Source organism: Maniola jurtina, chromosome W (genome assembly GCF_905333055.1).
Source record: "Maniola jurtina chromosome W, ilManJurt1.1, whole genome shotgun sequence".
NCBI lineage: Eukaryota > Metazoa > Arthropoda > Insecta > Lepidoptera > Nymphalidae > Maniola > Maniola jurtina.
Window position 1 is genome coordinate 5,951,267 of NC_060057.1, and position 21,617 is coordinate 5,972,883.

The 21,617-nt window shown below is 37.4% G+C and overlaps 4 protein-coding genes and 1 long non-coding RNA gene across 5 annotated transcripts; 3 read left to right on the plus strand and 2 right to left on the minus strand.

The window, feature by feature from the left end:
- Nucleotides 1–1,710: 1,710 nt before the first annotated feature.
- Nucleotides 1,711–20,839, plus strand: LOC123879989. The gene is made up of 3 exons (XR_006799134.1): nucleotides 1,711–1,773; nucleotides 5,092–5,093; nucleotides 20,828–20,839. It is a non-coding gene; the product is annotated as an uncharacterized LOC123879989 (long non-coding RNA).
- LOC123879985 lies at nucleotides 6,253–8,558 on the minus strand. Its single transcript, XM_045927837.1, has 2 exons — nucleotides 7,295–8,558; nucleotides 6,253–6,938 (listed from the first exon to the last, which is right to left on the minus strand). Exons 1-2 carry the CDS (start codon nucleotides 7,298–7,300, stop codon nucleotides 6,483–6,485), a joined length of 462 nt encoding a protein of 153 aa, XP_045783793.1. The 5' UTR covers nucleotides 7,301–8,558; the 3' UTR covers nucleotides 6,253–6,482.
- Nucleotides 8,677–12,875, minus strand: LOC123879984 (piggyBac transposable element-derived protein 4-like). Its single transcript, XM_045927836.1, has 2 exons — nucleotides 12,218–12,875; nucleotides 8,677–11,142 (listed from the first exon to the last, which is right to left on the minus strand). Exons 1-2 carry the CDS (start codon nucleotides 12,352–12,354, stop codon nucleotides 9,597–9,599), a joined length of 1,683 nt encoding a protein of 560 aa, XP_045783792.1. The 5' UTR covers nucleotides 12,355–12,875; the 3' UTR covers nucleotides 8,677–9,596.
- LOC123879986 lies at nucleotides 13,277–15,174 on the plus strand. The gene is made up of 5 exons (XM_045927838.1): nucleotides 13,277–13,503; nucleotides 13,858–13,905; nucleotides 14,153–14,222; nucleotides 14,550–14,665; nucleotides 14,900–15,174. Coding segments are annotated over exons 1-5 (327 nt in total). The 5' UTR covers nucleotides 13,277–13,501; the 3' UTR covers nucleotides 14,991–15,174.
- LOC123879983 lies at nucleotides 15,749–19,745 on the plus strand. The gene has a single exon (XM_045927835.1). It carries the CDS (start codon nucleotides 16,441–16,443, stop codon nucleotides 19,507–19,509), a length of 3,069 nt encoding a protein of 1,022 aa, XP_045783791.1. The 5' UTR covers nucleotides 15,749–16,440; the 3' UTR covers nucleotides 19,510–19,745.
- Nucleotides 20,840–21,617: the final 778 nt, after the last annotated feature.

Here is a 21,617-nt window from a genome sequence, read left to right on the forward strand (position 1 = left end):
GTGAGGAACGAAGAGCAATCATGACTGATTGGACCGAAGTACCGAAGTACCGAAAAAATGACTGATGACTGATGAACGACCGAAAAGATCTCAGTCGTTGCTGTAATCAGTACTTGAACGACCGAATCGCAGAAAATGAACGATTGACACAGGACTAACATTCAGAGAATTTTTTTTTTTTTTTCTCTCGTCTGGCTTTTACTAATGATTAGCCAATGTCAAGTTTGTAGTTATTTGTAACAAGTTAGTTAAACTATACAAGTATGGACCCCGTCTGTGCCGGCGCTCACCGACATACGCACGGCACCCCCTTAGAGCGCTTTCCAGTCAGTTTTAACAAAAAAAAACACTCCAAAAAGTCACAACACGCGCGCCAGCAAACGCCACCACAGACGAAGTCCTCAGAGAAAATATTTTTCCAATCTGTCAACTGTCAAGCTTTCATAGCCATAGATATAAATCGGTTGGTGCCACTGACATAGGAGGAAACAAGAACTGAACTGAACTGAAGACTCGAAGAGTAAAATGTCAGTTGATAGCAGAGACGTGCTACCTAAACATGATTGTGCACTTCAGCTTTAATTCCCTGCAAAAATAAATTCTGTTGCATTAGCATAAAGTCCAATTTCTAATACAATTATGCTAAGCGGAAAAACGAGCCGAGCGAGAGGTCTATAAATTGGAGTGTGTCACTGTCTAATGGATTGTAAGCATAAAAAAATATTTTCTATGGTACGAATTATGATGTAGCTCACAAAGTTCTTATTCATTGTTTATTTAATTTCAAACAACAAGATTACTTTCTTTGGTTTTCGCAGTAATTTTCATACTGTTATCTTTATTTTATAATGTCATTAAAATATCATTTAGTTTAAAAAGTATTATAAATATTTTTTTAAATCAATAGGATGACAACACTGGGTGTCAAGCAAAACAATATGGCGAACATTCTGTACTATACTATACAGAAGTAGTAAGGTAACCATAATTTGATTGTTTAATGGAAGTGTTTTTTTCAGTTTATCGATAGATTTCTCAAAAATGAAGACTTAAGGCAAAAATGGATCGCTGTCGTTCCAGGAAATATCACCAAATATTCGGCAGTTTGCGGAATGCATTTTAAAGCGGAAGATTTTGCTACGGCTTCGTGTGCACTGATTTTTTTTTAAAAGAAACGCTGTACCATCAATTTTCCCAAAAGTATGCCTTGTTTACGAACTTCCTAAAACTGTTTAGGACCTAAACACATGCACCAGATTATACAAAATAATTTTACTTACCTATATTATAGGTACCCATACTTAACATGACTGGTACTTTTTCGCAGAACAAAAAAAAATTGAATTGCTCTACTTTTATAACTACAGCGCGGCAGACTATGGCCTAAACCTTTATCATTCTGAGAAGAGACCCGTGCTCAGTAGTGGGCGGCGATGGGTTATCATGATGATTCATCCTCTCCTATTCTCATATAATCCGTCAAATGTCTTACATTATCAAATCGTGTTGTCACCCTAATAGAAAGGGACACACTCCAATTTAGCGCTATCTCAATAGGCTCGTTTTTGGTGTCTCAGTGCACAATCTTGTTTAGGTAGCATGTCTCTGGTTGATAGTGTAGATTGGGGTCTAATAATCATAGACTACTAAATAATTAAGTCAAAAAGGTGGAAATTTTGTGGTCTATGATCGTTCACGGCGTCTTTTGTTCACAGACCACGAATCCGGAGATAGACGACGAAGTTCCATAGATCTGTTTATGATTAGTAGCGAGTACTATACATACCGATAATATCGGATTATATATACAGAAAAAATCAATATCTATCTATAATAAACTTTCTTTGTATCATGGTCTTTCTATTTCACCCTCTTATGGCAATTTAACACTATACATTACACGTCTCTTTCCCACAATATAATATAGATGTAAACGGTTGCGGCAAAACGTCACGATGACGTCATGACAGCCTAGTAATTTTAGGGATGAGCCTCGAAAATCGTAATGAATCGTAAATTAAATATAGTGTCGCACTTTATCGTAAAAATATCGGTTTTTCGGTTTTCATTTACCGATTTTCGGCAAATAACCGATTTATTCAACTTTTTTTGGCCAACAAAAATAAAACGAAATAAAATCATTTAAATAATTTATTAACGATTTAAAAATCTTATTAACTATTTTTGGTTCAATGACGTGATGGTGATAAATATTAGCACGCTTAAAAATTAAAGTGGATGCGACGGGTCTGCCCGCGAAATTCAAATTTAATTTGGTTTTTCGCAATTTGTAAACTAATACGACAACGTAGGCTTATGGCATTCTATTTGCGACAATAACAGTATCATCCCCACCTATTTATTTAAAAATCTTCACTTGAAAGGGTCCAGTTTAAGAAATTAGCTCTAGTATCCACTATAACTCACAAATTAGTCGACGATACTAGAGCTAATTTCTTAAACTGAACCCTTTCAAGTAAAGGTTTTTATATTAACCTGTGAGGATGCTACTGCCATTGGAGCAATTAAAATGCCATAAGCCTAGGTTGTTGTATTAGTTTACAAATTGCGAAAAATCAAATTAAATTTGAATTTCGCGGGCATACCCGTCTCATGCCCTAAGGGCCGGCGCACACATGGCGGAGTGCGGCGGAGTTCAGCGCAGAGCATGCCCGCGAAGTATTCTATTCGCGTGACACATTACGCGAATTTCTACCATAGAATGCGCGAGCACGCGCGGGACTGCGCAAGTATCCGCACGGATGCACAATTAAATTTAGATATTATTTCAATGAGGACAAAGTCGATAATACTTTGACTGTGAAAAATGCTCTGCGCTGCGCTCCGCCATATGTGCGCCGGCCCTTAAAGTACCTAAACTAAACCTTCGTAGGGTTCCAATGCACCACAACAAACTCAGCTGGGTATTTTTTTGTTATTACCATCTCACAATCACACTTAAAACTAGTCAGAGCAATTTATTCATCATTATCTTTTAGAAAATAAAAACTTTAGATTTCAAGATACATCTCCAAAACGTTGTTTTGAGAGATTATTATAAACTGTATAACAATTAAATATCATAAAATGAATTGCTATAAGTGTAATAATTGTAGTTTTCTGACCAGCGTTTTATCGATCAATACAATAACGACTGTTCGTGTGTACCAGACGTTAAAAACTTATTGTGCTTATGGCCTTACAAAAACTGAAATAGTCTGTGGCGAATGACAAATGTCACGTCTGACGTTTGTCACTTTGATTTTTATATATTCGAAAAAGGAATTGTTAATTTTGCATCAATGTAGCAATTATTGTTAAAATAAACGTTATTATACGTATTCGCAAAACAGTTTTACTACTAAAGTCGAAAAGACCAAATACCAACAACAATCAAACAAATTATTGGTCAGCTTCGAACCAAATAACCAGCGGGGACAAGACTTGTGGCGCGACTTCGCATCACTGCAAAGCGACTCGGTGAGACGTGCCAGCCAAGACATCCCATCTAAATCCTTATCCTATATTCCTAATTCCTGTGTTAACACAGTGTTCAACAATCTAACGCTATTTATCTACGCGCTACAACATTTACATGTAAGTACTTTGCTGTGACTTTACTTCTCTTTTACAAACTACAAAATGTCTAAAACTGATCTTACTTTGCCTAAATCTCCATTGTTAGACCCATCTGCGCAATTAATAAAAGAGTTAATCAAACAAAGGGGGGTTTTAAAGGGCAGATTAACTAAATTATCTGCATATGTAAGTTCCTTTGAAAATCAGGTTTTAGACCGTAGTAAGCGGGCAGAATTAAATTTAAGAATACAAGGTGCATCTAACTTGTTGTCTGAATTCAATCAAGTTCAAATGAAGTTAGATGGACTCCTTCCAGACTCAGAGGATGATGAGCAGCTCGAAGAGAGGGAATGCTTTGAAAACAAATATTATGCTATCATAGCTCAAGCCGAGTGCATCTTGGGCACTGAGTCCGTGCCATCTACTGTGAGAAATGAGTGTAGGGACAATCATGATGCGTATCAGGCGGTAAAGCTGCCGACTATCAACTTACCTTCCTTTGATGGTTCGTACGAACAGTGGCTCGAGTTTAAGAATACTTATGTGTCTCTCGTTCATGTGTCAAATACTATAAGTATTATTCAAAAATTTCACTATCTTAAGTCTGCACTTAAGGGCCCTGCCGCACTAGTTATTAATTCAATTGAATTTACTCCAGATAATTATTTTGTTGCCTGGGAATTACTTATGAATAGATATAATAATAGTAGGCTTCTGATACATAATCATGTTAAAGCGTTGTTCACTATTCAACAAATATCGAAGGAGTCGCCTGTATTGTTGCGCAAACTAATTGATGTTGTGTTAAAGAACCTAAGATCCCTGAAGTTACTAGGCGAGCCCACAGAACATTGGGACACACTTATAATTTACATGGTTGTGTCAAAACTAGATGACTCAACGGAGCGAGCGTGGGAGAAACATAGGAGTGAGTTAGGATTAGGCGAACAACAGAAGGACGGCAAAGTGGTAGTACAGGTGACTCATTTGTTGGAGTTTTTAAAGGCAAGGGCTGACATGTTGGAAACACTACATGTGTCACATAGTAAAAATAATCAAGATTTTAATAAATTTACAAAAAATTCAAATAATAGTCCAGGCAATAGGGATACTTCGGGTAACAAGGTACGCTGCAATGTGTCCACTTCTAATTTGGACAAACAGTTTAAGAGATCATGCCCATACTGTAAAGACATTCACAACCTATATTCATGCCAGACCTTTTTGGACTCCACCATAGACAATAAAATTAATTTTATTAAGAAAAATAAATTATGCGTGAATTGCCTCCGTGCCGGGCACGGACCGGACGTTTGCAGGTTCGGGCCTTGCCGGAAGTGCAACCTAAAACATAACACAATTATCCATCGCGAACGCAGCGCAACTGAAGGTCAAGTGGCACTACCACTAGCACCAGCGCAGAATGAATGCATCAGTGACTCCCCTCAATGCACATCGGTTCAGACCTACTCGTCACAGGTTATTAGTGGGACAGACGTCAAATGCGCGCAGGCGTCACTCACACAACCTGTATTGTTATCGACCGCGCTAGTCAGAGTAACAGATGATTCGGGAAAAACTATTATATGCCGCGTCATGCTTGATAGCGGGAGTCAGTGTTGCTTTATACGAAAGGCAATCTGCGACCAAATTAATACGCCATTAACACATTGCCTGCCCATATTTTTCGCCGAGTGCCATCGACACTTATGTGTGACGTGGTGATCCTGTGCCGTCGACACGCATACGCGTCGTTGAAAAAAACAATAAGGCCCAGTCTAGGGGTATTGTGACAGGTCATAAAAGTAATTGATCCTCAAAGTGTGGAGTGATCCTCAAATGAACCAACTTAGGAATTTTTATTCACCTATTACCTATTTGTGATATTACCTAAGTACCTACCTATTTTCTATTATGCAAATTGGATAGGTAGGTACCTAGGTAGGTTTCGTCTGTAACAAGTTATAAAAGCGTTACTTACAGTAAGAAAGTATTAAATATTTATAGGTAGGTATAATACATTAGATAAGGAAACTACAAAAAATAATAAAAAAATTGAATATATTATATAGTTAACTTAATATAAGTTACAAATTCTACGTTAGTAGGTAATTTACCTAAATAACTAAACTTTGTACTATTATTATCACGATTCTCGCTCAATGCAACTGCCAGCAACAGTAAAAACGGGTAAGTGCGAGTAGGGCCTGGCTCTTTTAGGGTCTGTACATAATTAAGATGATCATATTTTGGGTGGATTATACTTATAATATCATACTTATAATCATACTTGGAATATTTTTTTCCGAGCTAGAACATCGCAATAAACCGTGAAAGAAAAACCCAAAAAATATTCGTTTTAATCACAACTTCCAAACTATTTTATAAATCGTTGTTTTCAGTATTTGTTATTCAAATACAGTATACGGTACATAATATACCGAAATTTTATATTCCTAACTACCTAATTTAGTTTTTGAAATAGCCCCCAACACAAAAGTGGTCTAAAACTGTCAATTTTGATGGTTCTACATTTTTTATTTTATCTTTAAATTAAGTCATTTACTTAATTTAAGATAAAATAAAAAATGTAAAACCATCAAAATTGACAGTTAAGTTAAAATAAAAAATGTATTTGTACTCTACTCAATGAGCTCTAAAACAATGATACCCCACACGCTAAGAAAAAAAAATCCGGCTCCTTTTTTTATGTACGGGAGCCCCCCTGAACCAGCTAGAGACCTGTGACAGGATCCGGACGGACAGACAGACAGACAGACGGACGGACGGACAGACGGACAGACAGCTGAGTGACATTATTAGGGCTCCGTTTTTACCTTTTGCATACGGAACCCTACACGAAGCGAAGATACCTATTCGGAAGTGAACACGATATCTCATATTCACTTCCGAATACATCTTCGCTTCAACGGCCCAGATCCATGTCCAGTGTCACTGTCCTCAGAGTCATCTGAGGATAGTGCCCTAGACAGGACCCGCCGCTCGCAGTAGGCCCCTTGGATGCTGGACCGTTCGAAAGGCGTGTAAGCCCAGGACGGTCCAGCCTCCCTCAAGTCCCTGGCAGCTCGCTCCTCAGCTGACAGGGCTTTTTTAGAGTTTGAGTTGGGTTGGTTACTGGCGCAGGTGGGCGCATGCGCCGCCGTCCCCGATGGCGGAGCTTGTGCCTGTTGGACGCTCTGCCCAGCGTCTTTATGGTCAGCGGCAGCGATCGCAGCGCGCAGGAGAGCCGATAAGCTCGTCTCTCCCGCTGTCGCGCTGCCGCCCCCGCCCGCGCTGGTGCCCGCGGTGCAAGAACCCACTTCTGGGGTCCATTCGCTGGGCGTTGTGTTGTCGTCGTCCTGATTATTAACACAACAAAATAAACGTACGTACTTAGGTAGGAAGGTACTTACCTCCTTTAGTCAACAGCATAAAATATACATAATGTCAACATTGTCATAAGCAAAACCAAAACATCACAATGTCACTGTGTCCTGTTACAGAAATACAGGGACTTAGGTACCCACGTTCCTACATAAGCTCTCAAAAATCCATTTGTAACCTGAACTTCATAACATACAACTTGTTACAATACCTAGTATATGTAGGTGAGTGGATAGGTAATGTACCTAATATGATGTTTGTATGTACCTACTGTCTATCAAAACTGAGCAGAAATTAAAATCAGTCATTATTAGAGTAAGTCGGTACTTACTTCCATTTTGCCCCACTGCTGGTAAAACTTTTATTACTTAATTATTTTGTGCCTACTCTCTCCACAACTTCTGCAAAAGTGAACTTCATAAACAAAATATTATGTCATACCCGGCAAACAACTTGAGCTGCGATTGGCTGGCGAATGGCGGTTTGCAACACGATTGGTTGATCAGCTGGTGTGCGGCGCGCTAGCGACACTAGCGGCGCACTGTTTGTATCGTTTGGCGGCAAACCTTTGATAATGCCGACGATGCCGACAAACAGCGGCAGCCCGGGTGGAGGGCGGTGCATGACATTGCGAGTCAGAATATGCTTTAGTGATGTTCTCTAATCAAGCTACCGATGCGAGTTTCGAGAGTATCGATCGTAAAATACAATTATTTCGATATAACAATTTATTTGCCTTTGCCATAATAGGTACATTTTATAATAATAATATGGGTATGATATAAATCTTTTTCATCAATAATAAACAATGATTATTAAAATTCGGTATATACATCATCTTGATCAACCCATCGCCGGCTCACTACAGAGCACGGGTCTCCTCTCAGAATTAGAAAAGCTGCTAAAATGAATGCTAAAAAAAAATTTTTTTTGTAAATAAGTATGATATTTTATTTATTTATATCAATAAATAAATTACATGATATAGCCGTACTTTTTTATTCGATTTTAAAATGTGGGTAGGCTTTGGTTACCGTAAAACCATACAACATTGCCACCTATAAGGTAGGTTACGGTAGGTGGGCAATGTTGCATTGTATGGTTCTATGATAGCTAAATATTTAAGAAAGACTAATTCAGATAATGAAATAAGCACATTAGGTTATTTGTCTATTTACGATAAAAAAACGAATCGCTAAGGTAGATTTGAGAATAAAAAAAACAAAGTATTATGGCAGGAAACTGATTTTAATATAATAAAACACACATACAATTTATTATTAGGTATACTAATTATTTCTAGACGGCAATACAATGCAACAACAAATATCAATTATTTTAATCTAACTTGCTTCAATAATACAATTAGTAATCTTAAAGCATATCACCATGTCACACAATCATTTATTGTCAGAAATGTAATTCTAATAATTAATTTCATTACATTCAGGCACGTTATACTCCAATAACGAGAGATAATTGGCTGGTGAGATCTATACAGCGTTCTGACTCTACTCAGACTTGATGCAGAGATAAACAAGTGTAAGTCAGACTCGCGCACTGAGGGTTCCGTACTCGGGTATTTTTTCCGACATTTTGCACGATAAATCAAAAACTATAATCATAAAAATAAATAAAAATGATATAAATAAAATGATATGAATAAAAGTGATCCTATAAGGGTTCCGTTTTTCCTTTTGAGGAACGGAACCCTAAAAACGGGACATAAATATGTCCTTGACATAAATCTGTCTTATATAAACTGTCAAGTCCGAGTAGAGTCAGAGTACACTCTAAAAATCTCAGCCTAAGGCTAAGACGAGCTACTAAACATTGAAAATTCAAAAAATAATGCCCTTTAGATATCAATGTTTTAAACAATATTATTTTATAAATAAAGTAGCAAGTTTTATCAAAGATTCGTGCAAAGATAGTTCAGGTACCCGAAACTTCAAAGTAGTATAAACAGTAGGAGATAAATGAAACGGAAGCCAAAATTTTGAATATTCTCATTCAATGAGTACAGTGCTATTGAAATGATTAAATACTTGAAGAAAAATCTTTTAGCCAAATTTATCAAAACATAAGTATATGAACAAAAGAATCTTACGAATTTTGAGGATGGCATAAATTAGAACAAAAATGTTAATCAAGACATCTATTTGAAAATTGAACCACCAGCAAATAACTACGAAATGAAAGGATCCAGGTTCTATTATAAAAGAATGATTGATAATACGTAATAAAAAAAATAAGTCATGAATGAGGATCAAGTTACACATTTAACAGTCCTAAGCTTCAAGTAGCACAGGTATTGACACAGTATGCAGTTGACCTGATATTGAATATGGGAGGCAAAGGTTGCAAGTTAGATAAAGTGCACAGACAAGTTAGCCAATTACATAAAATTTATATTTGAAAGAAACATAAACAGATGCAACCCAAGTAATAACAGAAAAAAAACAGAAAAAAAAACTATCCAAAATAGATTATTATCGCTGTCGGAATAAAAATGTTTATGATTGAAATAAAAAGATAACACGCTGAACAAAATGCAAAAACATGGTTTACTAAAATAGGCAAAAATAATCAACAAAATATGCCCGGAAGACTAGTATCACGAGCAAAATGGACTAACCCAATAATCCATTTTCTTCGTGATACGGTTTGTAACAATCAATGCACAGCCCAACGTTGCAGTCCGGGCAGTACATGCCACTTAATCTCCTTTTTTTTCGGCTTGTACATCTCGCGCAGTTTCTGCGTTTGATGCACCCGCTATCATTGCGATCCAAAGGAGATGGCATGTGCGTCGGAAACGTTGGTCGTGGATTGCTTATATTTTTTGGAGGCAACAGTCCAAATATGACTTTTTCTCTGAAGTCTTCCAAAGAAATCGCCCTATTTGTACCTTGCCTATACAAAAAATACGCGTTCACAAACATAGTTTGTAGAATATAAATGCCTATTTTCGCAAACCATCTCATTGATTTGTGCTCACAAGTGTAGTAAGACAGCATTTGGTCGTGACGATCAACGCCCTTCATAAATTGGTTATAAAGAACCACCATGATGGGCTTTGATGTCACAACCGACCGGCCAGCTTCGCGGCGACGTGATCTCGGCTGTCTTACTACCTCTGTCATTCTATGTGAGTGCTCAGTAGAGATCGACAAAACGTCTCTTTTATCTTTCCATTTCATAACACAAACACCTTTCCGATTATAACGATAAATAAATCCACCTTTGGATAATTTTTTTTTGGTCACCACAGCTGGGTTTTTTCTCCTATTACATTGGAGAGTGCCTGTACAAAATGTTTTTTTCAAAAGTAAATTTTCTGCAAGGCCTACACTTGTGTAAAAATTGTCCATATATACAGAGTGACCAGTGTATAAATATGGCTCTAATAATTTTAAAACAACTTTATCTACATGCCCTTTGCCCCCAACTTCAGTATCAGCAGAACCTTTATACATGTGTAACCTGTGCACGAGACCATGTGGATCGGCTAAGACGTATAATTTGATGCCAAATTTATGTCTCTTATTTTTTATGTATTGCCGTATTGCCAATCGTCCTCTAAACAAAACCATAGATTCATCAATTACAAGTTCTTTGCTAGGATAGATTATTTCACTCATTAACTGATTAAAATAATCTATCAATGGTTCGACCGCCAAATAAATATCTCGAGAAACATCTTCAGATGTAAAATATAGCATTCTCAAAATAAGAAGAAACCTATTCCTGCTCATATAGTTACCTAAAGAAAATGTTGCTAAATGAGTTTTTCTCCAGTAATGATTAATTCTATTCAATCGTACTGTTCCCATATAAAAAAGAATACCCAAAAATGTTAATAGCTCCGTTTCATTTGTATCTTTCCACTTTTTTATCCTACTTTGAGGCTTATGAGGTCTACTCTGGACTACACTTGCATGCCCATTGATCCAACCTGCCAATTTTTTTAAAAAAATAATATTGAATAATACCTTGAAATAATCCAAAGGTGCCTTATTTTCTGGATTTTCGATGTTCAGTCTAGGCTCCGGTGGCGCTGGAAACTGTTCCCTTTCTACCTCTTCAGCAGTCCACTCGTCTTCGGTCCACTCGTCCGAGTCTTCTGAAGTAAGGCTGGTATTCGGAGTAGGACTCCTGACCTCTGTTTCGAGTGAACTGAAAAAGAAATAATAATGTTCTGTATACAATAAATACAATAAAAATCAATAAAATCGACTAATTTTTAATTTTATATTTTTAATTATATTTTTTTATTTTTTAATATTTTACCAATTTATTTATGTACCAAAATTTTTCATGTACCAAAATTGTAGTTACAAAGTTATAATAAATTAAGCTAAGTACATAATTTTTAGGGTTCCGTACCTCAAAAGGAAAAACGGAACCCTTATAGGATCACTTCTGTCCATCTGTCTTGCACAAGTACAGGAATAAATCTAAAAGCCCCGAATTGGTGGTTATATAATTTAAAAATAAAATAAAATGTGTTTTAATTTTCAAAGTAAGATAACTATACCAAATGGGGTATCATTTGAAAGGGCTTTACCTGTACATTCTAAAACAGATTTTCATTTATTTTTATGGATACTAGTTTTTGATTTATCGTGCAAAATGTTGGAAAAATACCCGAGTACGGAACCCTCTGTGCGCGAGTCTGACTCGCACTTGGCCGGTTTTTAATATCGATTTTTTTTTTAGTCAATTTCAATGATTTTTATGCACAACTCACGCTTGACCAAAAAGTGACTATGCCAAAATTGTTTTCACAAAAAAAGAGCTGAAGTTTCCTCAGACAGTTTCCCTGTACCTCATATGGTTTTGGATTTCCCCATACTGTCCAGTTAAAAAAACACACTCGATAAACTATACCTTATACCGGCTACACACACATACCTACACGCACTCATGTTATGAATCACCTACTGCTACTACTTTACTGAAAAGCTACTGTTATAATTAATAATTACTTATAAGTAAACTGTAATCCTGTATTGTAATCCCGTTTGGCCTTATTTTTGTATGAAGTCTAAAATGTAAAATTATATTAGCTATAACGCTGTTGATTACAAATAATGAAAAAAAAATAAGCTAGCTACATTTTATCCCGGAAAATTAAAATGTTCCTGCGAGAACCAAAAAACCTCAACGAGGGCGAAGTCACGGGTATTATCTAGTATTTACATATAACAACAAAAACATTTAAGATATAAATAAACTCGAAAGTACTTACCTAGCTGAAGTGGCTGAGGTGGCATCACTCTCGTCGCGTACTGCAGCGGTTGATGGTAAGGCCTCATCATAGAAGTCGTCACCAAATATTTGTCTGATGTCCCTTTCGATTTCAGCTGAACTGCGTCGCGATGACATTTTAACGTTTGAACAAATATACAATAAATGTCTGCTCTGGACGAAGGTAGGAGCGTAAGTGAGAATTATTTATTTTGGCTCCAACACCACCACCCCTACTACACCTATTTCGGCTCAGTAACTATATTTTCTCATGCTGAATTTAGAACAATGCGATCAAAGGCAAGTTGCAAAATAAGTATTTTATGACACTGATAATCTTTTGACTAAATAATCCGAGATAAACACCGACGAACTAAAGGTTCCAAAAAAAAATCCCAGGCTTTCTTATCTTTTGTTTGCGTCCCAGGTGGTCAGCAACTGTCGGTAGTAATATGCTTTTGTTTGAATACATTTAGGTAATGAAATCTAAGAATTAGAACAGTTTTTGTTTTTAAATATCCATGTCATTGTTAAGTTTGTAGACCTAAACCGGCTGTGTTAGCTGCTATAATATGCGCACTGTGCGGCTGTATACAAGGGCAATAAATATTCTTTTCTTCCTTTATTTTAGGGCCTAGTTACCGTAAAAACATACAACATCTATGAGGTAGAGTTATAATAAAATTAGGTTTGCACCCGCCAGTGTAAGCGACAATGGACGGGTGCAAACCTAATTTTATTACTTAGCTTTGTCGCTGTATGTATACGGTAGGACTTTTTGGTCAAGTTGTAACACATTTTGCTTGGCCAAGTTGTAACACATTTTGCCTGGCCAAGTTGTAACCCATTTTGAATAAAATAATTCTATGCATTTAAATTAAATAACAAAAAGAACTTATTACCGATTCAAGTTCAACAGGACTAATGGATTTATTATCGACCGTACATACTGATTTAGTCCTCATAAATTAATAATAATAATAATAATATTTTTATGTATGTAAGTATATTATATTCTCTTTGGCTTTTATATATATCTATTTTGTAACCGGGCGTGAGAGTTAATTATATAGATAATAATAATAATATCGATTAGCACACCTATTGATCTGTGGTGACATTATTATCGATATGAAAACATGAACTCAAAAAAGCTACCCTATATGTTTATGTTATTATTGGTCTGTGGATATGGTGTTGGTCTGTACTCTGTGGGTTGTCTAAGTTTTGTTATGATATCCAAGTGAGTGCCGGCGAAACTACTTTACGAAACGTAAAAAGCAATATGTAAGTATTTATTAAATACATTTTATTTTACTTTCATAAGATAATAACAAATTTTTTGGAGCTGATGTATACTTTCTTCATTTTTGTGGTTAGTGAAGTCAGTTTTTTTTTAAATTCACAATTTTTGATGGCTCCATCCCAGATTCATACAGGATACAGTCAAATTAAGAACCTCCTCCTTGTGAAGATTATTAATAACAGCCACCCGGCCATTGACTTATATATGCACCTGGCTTTCGTTATTCGATTACCTGTGCCATTCATTATTCATGGATTGCATTGTTTCTGGTAATTTGGTCTCCTTACTAAACACGCTAATCTATAGTCAAAAATCAATATATTTAAATGTTTCAGGGGTAACAAAAAAAACCGCTGGTGGAAAAGTTGCTGGGCAACAAAAAAGTAAGTATATTACTGCATTTATTATTCATATATTGAAATTTATGAATTATTATTTAATAATTTAATTATTATTTTTACCTATCTTAAAATTGTAAAACTAATTAATTTAATTAAAAAAAATTGATTTATAACATTCAAAAAGTGTACAATTGTACTTAATTTGAATAAAATATTTGACTTTGACATTTATATCGCTGCCTGATTATACAAATCGGTTATAACTTATTATCGTAATTTTTTGTTACAGTAAGTATGAAAAAATAAAAGAGCCCCCTCTCCAGGCGGTCGTGGCAGAGTTGGTGAGGACCATGAAGACGGTAGGTACTTGTTGTAATTCTTGAAAAATTATGCTTATTGTGCTTATTATTTGTATGAGTGTCCACACAATTTTTCAAAAATAATTTATTGTGAACATTCTTTTCTATCGGCCTATTATTTGCCTACTTCATGTTAGGGAACAGTACTAGTTTCATCAAAATCTGTTGAATTTTCCTGGTATGGACAGTATCCCTGTTGTTTTTATTTCAGTAAGTATACTGAAGTCCATTTAATTTTTCTTAAATTGTAGCAATTGAAATGTATGTAATAAAGTTTAGATAAAAGTTCTAAATATCATGGTGCTTATAAATATTTTTTTTTACCAGATGTCGGAGCAGCTGGCGGCCGTTGAGACGGCCTTGAAAGAGATGGCTGATCCGCCATACCCCCGGCTCAGAGAGCCAAAATTCGTACCACCCAATTATGGGTATGTGGTTATGAGGTAAGCACATTGACTACTTACAAAGAAGACTTATCAAGGCCACATCCACCCCGGTGTAATCTATTAGTGCCCATCCTATGCACACCACAGTTTTAGAATACAAGCTTTTTTTGATGAAATTTACTATGACATAGCATGGATCGACACAGCACTGGAGAACGTAGTTGAGATAGGTTTTAGTTTCGAGATACCTTGATATTTATATTGGATAATAATACAATTTTTTTGTTGCAGCCGGGGGAGGCCACCAGCTGCTCCGTCATCTCCTCTTCATGTGGAGGTGGAAGTGCACGTGGAGTGCCACGCCGCCCTGAAAGCCTCCTGATGAATCCCTCCACGAGAGAAATCACCAATGAATTTATTGAATTGAATCAGATTTTATTATATCAGCCTCGAAGACGAAGTACGATGTGCGTTCTGCAAGGTGGAAATCATGCATTGGATGGAAGGCGAGGATCCCGCCAATGTTCACCAGCGCTATACTTTTTTAGGGTTCCGTACCTCAAAAGGAACCTTTATAGGATCACATTGCTGTCGGTCTGTCTGTCTGTCAAGAAAACCTGTAGGGAACTTCCCGTTTACCTAGAATAATGAAATTTGGCAGGTAGGAAGGTCTTATAGCATAAGTAAAGGAAAAAATCCGAGAGCCGTGAATTTCTGGTTACATCACACAAAAAAAAACTAAAATGTGTTTCAATTTTCAAAAAATACCTGAGTACGGAACCCTGGGTGCGCGAGTTTGACTAGCACTGGGCTGGTTTTTTTCTACTGATGATTATTAGTATTATAATAAAGATAAAAAATATTGAATTAATAATTGTTTTATTTTTCCAATAATAAAAAACAAGTCCTATGCATTTGTAACTGGAAAAGGTTGGGAACCGCTGCAGTATTGTGGGTTCTTTTGTTTAACAGTAAACAATGGGTGCAATAAAAACGGTCTGCGGCAAATTAAACAAAAGACACATATTTGCGACGCAGGCACTGAGCTTAAAAATGTATTGGCACATATGCGCGATTAGGGGCACTGGGAGATAAATTGAAATCACATATAAGTGTCAGTGGCAGGCAATGTGTTAATACAGTCCACACGAAAAATACAAGGAATAGGAAATTCCGTCACACAATGTTTTCAATCGTGCAAAATTAACATTCGATCATTAAATGACGATTATTCTACCCATGTACAATGTTTGGTGTTACCGCAAATAACACCACCAGCGCCATCTATACCTATTAATTTCAATCAAATTAAAATTCCGCATCACATAACGCTAGCTGATCCCTCATACCTGGACGGTTTTGACATAGACATCTTAATAGGTGCTGATCACTTTTGGGACCTGTTAAGCGAAGGGAAAATTCCCCTTGCGAGTGGCCCCTTCTTACAAAATACAAAACTAGGTTGGGTCATTTCAGGACCGATAAATAACTTACCGGTTATTTCTAATACTATCCTTTGTAACTACACACAATTACATTCAATCGACTCCCAGTTACGCAAATTCTGGGAGCTTGAAGAAGTTTCCCCTGGCTTTCATGTGCAGTCTGAGGTGGAGCGCGCTTGCGAAGAAGACTTTGTCCTAAATACTAGGCGCGATCCTCAGGGACGATTTATTGTTAAAATACCATTCAGCGAGTCTCCCACCTTACTAGGTGACTCGTATACACAAGCATACAGGCGTTTAGTCGCTCTGGAAAAACGACTTTCTCGTTCAACGAATTGCGCGCAGCTATACAAGGCTTTTATTGACGAATATATTAGCCTGGGGCACATGGATCGTATACACGATTTTCCAACTCCACATTACTTCATGCCACACTTCTGTGTGTTTAACGAAAATAGTACCACAACCAAATTACGCGTCGTTTTCGATGCAAGCGCCAAATCCACCAGTGATAAATCCCTAAATGACTTACAAATGGTTGGCCCACCTATTCAAGGTGACTTATTTGCAATTTTACTGCGGTTTCGTGAAAATGCCTACATAGCTTGCGCCGATATAGAAAAAATGTACAGGCAGGTCTTAATAGATGTCAGTCAGCGTGACCTTCAACTTATCCTATGGCGTTCTAATCCTGCGGCTCCATTGGAAATTTATAGGCTGAACACGGTGACGTACGGGACGGCATCGGCACCTTTTCTTAGCGTTCGATGCTTACGGCAGTTGGCTATGGAATGCAATGATGTGGATGTAAAGCGAATTATTACACATGATTTCTATGTTGATGACATGATAACAGGGTCGGACGATAAAGATGAATTGTTAAAGTTATGCGAAAAGACAGCGAATGTTTTATCTACAGGATGTTTTCCACTTCGAAAGTGGGTCTTTAATTTCAAAAACGATTCTTTACCGTCGTCTCATACGTTAAAAGATTTGTCTTTAGGAGAACCAGGAATCGGATTGACTTATCCTCCTCAATCAAAGACGCTGGGATTGAGCTGGATAAGCCAATCCGACCAACTTAACTATCAATCTAAAGTTCGATTACCTTCAACTAAAATTACTAAACGCGTGATTTTGTCTACGATTTCACAGATTTTTGACCCTTTAGGTCTATTAAGCCCTACTATCATGACCGTCAAAATTCTGTTACAAAAACTGTGGCTACTTAAAACTGACTGGGATACGCAATTGCCAGAAGAGGTAGCTGACGAATTTAAAAGGTTTCTTAGTAATTTAGACGTGCTTAGCTGTTTAAGAATACCGCGTCATACGTTTACTAAGCACCACATACGCGCGGAATTGCACATATTTACCGACGCCTCGCAAAAGGCATATGGGGCATGTGCATATATACGCACATTAACACAAAACGGCAGCGTATCGGTAAGGTTATTATGCGCAAAAGGGAAGGTAGCTCCTTTGAAACCTTTAACCGTTCCGAGGTTGGAATTGTGTGGTGCCGTAACAGGTGCTAAACTTTGCGTTAAAATAATAGAATCATTGCGTTGTGAGTTTGATGACGTCACTCTGTGGACCGATTCGACCATTGTACTAGGGTGGCTACGTATGGCGCCCTATCAACTTAAAACTTACGTACAAAATAGAGTAGTTGAAGTGCAAGAGATGACGCGTAATTATGCGTGGTATCATGTAGCGACTCAGGATAACCCAGCAGATTTAGTATCGAGGGGTGTTGATCTCAAATCACTCGAAAAATCAAACCTGTGGTGGGAAGGCCCACAGTTTTTTCGTGATCCTAATTTCAAGCCGCGCGCGATTGAGACTCCTACGACTAGTAAGGTTGCTGACCTACCCGAGGTTAAAGTTTTACACACCCAAAATGTTAATCCTCAGGAAGGTCATTGCATTGATCCTGTTATCGCGTTTTCCAGATTCTCCCAGTTCAGTCGCATTCAGCGCGCTATGGCGTATGTTAAGCGTTTCATACACAATGCGCAATCACCGAGCAACAAACTGTCCGGTGCGCTGAATGTGGATGAGCTGAGAGAAGCGGTAAATACTCTTGCTCGGTTATCGCAACAGGAATCATTTCCGGAATATAATACTTTGCGCAATAATAAACCATTAGCAAAACGGAGCCAGTTAATGAAGTTAAGCGTATTCATTGATGAAAATGATTTAATTAGAGTGGGCGGTCGTTTATACAATGCTTCCGAATTCAATTATAATAAGAAACACCCCATTCTTTTATCAGCAAAGCATCCTTTCACCTATTTGTTATTCCGATATGAACATTTACGGCAACTACATGCAGCTCCACAGTTGCTGCTATTTACCATTCGAGAGTCGTGGTGGCCTATCGGTGGTAGGAACCTCGCAAAAAAGGTTGTGCACGAGTGTATAATTTGCACACGGTTAAGCGGTAAAACTCTAACGCCAATAATGGGCAACCTCCCAGCCGAGCGTCTAGCTCCAAGTTTTCCATTTGCAGTTAGTGGAGTTGACTATTTTGGGCCAGTATTCGTACTGAATCGCAAAGGAAGAGGCGCTAAATTAATAAAGGCGTACGTTAGCCTGTTCGTTTGCTTTGCAACACGAGCTATTCATCTCGAGTTAGTCGGAGATTTATCGACTGATGCGTATCTGCTGGCGCTAAAGCGTTTCGTCTCGCGGCGTGGCAAGCCAGCCGAGATCTTCTCTGATAATGGAAGGAATTTTACTGGTCTAATGACAGAATTTTCAAAATTTTTAGCTAATTGCGCAGATGAGATTAAAGAATTCGCTATAAACAATAACATTAAGTTTAAGTTTATCCCTCCATATTCCCCGCATTTTGGAGGGCTGTGGGAAGCAGGGGTAAAGTCATGCAAGCACCATATTAGACGGGTTGTAGGCAATGCAAATTTTACATTTGAGGAGTTTAGCACGGTGTTGGCACAGGTAGAAGCCGTCCTTAACTCCCGTCCCCTATCTCCTATGTCGACTGATCCGAACGATTTCACCCCTCTCACACCCGCACACTTCTTGGTTGGCCGTCCGCTGACGTCGCCTGCCTGTGAAGACTACGAGCAAGTACCAGCGCATCGACTCACGCGCTATCAGCGAGTCGAGCAAGCCCGACAGCACTTCTGGAGCCGGTGGTCCAAAGAGTATGTCTCCGAGCTCCAAGTGAGAACCAAATGGAACAAGGCCGGTGACAGTTTAAAAGAAGACACACTTGTGCTCATAAAGGAAGACAACAATCCCCCTCTGAAGTGGAGTATGGGCCGCATCGTCGCCATCTTCCCCGGAAAGGACGGAGTCTCTAGGGTAGCATCCATACGCATGGCTAATGGCAACGTGGTACGGCGAGCGTTCTCGAAGATCTGCCCCTTACCAGTGACGTGTGGTCCGAATTCAACTGCTCCAACCAGTCCAACCGGTACCAAGTGATTGAGAACCTTTGAAAGTGATGCCTTTCAAGGCCGGGGGAGTGTTCGTGTGTACCAGACGTTAAAAACTTATTGTGCTTATGGCCTTACAAAAACTGAAATAGTCTGTGGCGAATGACAAATGTCACGTCTGACGTTTGTCACTTTGATTTTTATATATTCGAAAAAGGAATTGTTAATTTTGCATCAATGTAGCAATTATTGTTAAAATAAACGTTATTATACGTATTCGCAAAACAGTTTTACTACTAAAGTCGAAAAGACCAAATACCAACAACAATCAAACAACGACAATCGAACGTCTTGGACGAATTATACAAGACGCAAATGCCAAATTGTCGTAGTCTTCATAAAGATATTATTCATTTAAAGTTACTGAGGTCAAGTATCAACCGATTTAAGTAATAAAATTTACATTGTCAGGAAATACAATACAAAACCAGATAATGCAACAAGAATTTTGCATAACAACATGACTTATCTCATACTTATGACATACTTTTGTGTCATAAGACACAAAAGTATGTCATTATTATTCAGTTACTAGCTGATGCCCGCAGCTTCGCCCGCGTGGATTGGTCAGATCCCTTGCAGCATCAGGATTGAGGAGTTGGAATCCAAATTTTTTATGAAATAATGTTGCAAAGTTCCTCTATCGATTAAAAAAGAAATGACGCAAATCGGTTCAGAAATCTCGGAGATTTTGGTGTACATAGGTAAAAAACACAACTCTCTTCTTGAAAGTCGGTTAAAAAAGTAGCCTATGTTACACCCTGGTCAATTCTCTACTTGTATGTGAAAATCCCGTTAAAATCGGTTCAGCCGTTCCGAAGATTAGCCTTTTCAAACAGACAGACAGACAGACAAAAATTTTAAAAACGTGTGATTCAGTTATGGTATCGTTCAAATAACCATATGACCTTAATATGTGGTAGTTATTTCGAAATTACAGACAGACACTCTAATTTTATTTATTAGTATAGATAGTATAGATATAGTCATGTTTTCAACAATAATAATTGTACTTGATTCTAAAAATACCATTCAAGTGAGAGTCGGATTCGCACAGAAGGGTTCCGCACGATCGTACAAGAAATCTCAAACCAGTGTAATAAAAATGTGCAAATTAATGACGAATGTGATTTAGTTAAACTAATTATTTGATTGGGAACACAAATCTTTAATTTTTTTGTGATGTAACCATAAGTTCACGGTTTTCAAATTTTTTCGTTCAATTGTGCTATAAGACATTGCCACCAGCCAAATGTCATGATTCCTATTTTGATTCCCCCAAAATGGCAGACACGGCGGGCAGACAGACAGACAACGAAGTGATCCTTTATAGGGTCCCGTTTTCCTTTTGAGGTATGAAACCCTCGACAAATGTAAATCTTTTCCATTAAACTCCATTAACCAAAATATATTCTAGTAAAATGTATGAAACAAAAATTTCCAAAATAAATTTATGTGGATTTAGAAAATCATGATCAGTTTACAAATTCACAAAAAAATTAAGTTTACTAAATCAGATATAGATGGCGCTGTTGTCATTAACTTGCATTGTGGCAACTGTGCCACAATGCACACTGGTTAAAATATCTTGTATAATGATATGGAAACCTTCGTGGGTGAGTCCGACTCGCACTTGACCGGATTTTTTATACCTAAAGCCTGACTAACTAAATTCGTCATCATTCCAAAACGCTAAATGGTTGCAATTTTCCGGACAATGCGTTCTTAAAACCACTTTTAAAATGACCACAACTGTTTAAGCTATCGAATAAATTATTTATAAATAAAATTATCTCTGTAATGAAAATGCCATCATCGATGTTTACAGGTATCGTACAATAATGGTCAATTGTTAAAATGTCCGTGTATGTCTTCATCCGCACTGACGCAGTGAGGGCCACCTCTCTGCTAAAGACTTACAGCAAGCTTGACCTGAAATGTAAAATGAATTATCAATGAATTACACAAATTCGAGCAAATTGTTAGTTATAATATTATGAGACATGAATCACAACGTTTCATGATAATCTTTGACTTTGATTATATATGTGATGTAACCACAAATTCATGGTTTCGGATTTTTCCCTTTATTAATTA

Bases quoted from the DNA above. Each gene is read 5' to 3' on its own strand.
- LOC123879984 (XM_045927836.1), bottom strand. From the start codon at position 12,354: ATGTCATCGCGACGCAGTTCAGCTGAAATCGAAAGGGACATCAGACAA. The intron at 11,143-12,217 runs GTAAGTACTTTC...TTTCTTTTTCAG, and splicing joins ACCTCAGCCACTTCAGCTAG to TTCACTCGAAACAGAGGTCA.
- LOC123879986 (XM_045927838.1), top strand. The intron at 14,223-14,549 runs GTAGGTACTTGT...TTTTTTTACCAG, and splicing joins TGGTGAGGACCATGAAGACG to ATGTCGGAGCAGCTGGCGGC. The intron at 14,666-14,899 runs GTAAGCACATTG...TTTTTGTTGCAG, and splicing joins TATGGGTATGTGGTTATGAG to CCGGGGGAGGCCACCAGCTG.
- LOC123879983 (XM_045927835.1), top strand. From the start codon at position 16,441: ATGGATCGTATACACGATTTTCCAACTCCACATTACTTCATGCCACAC.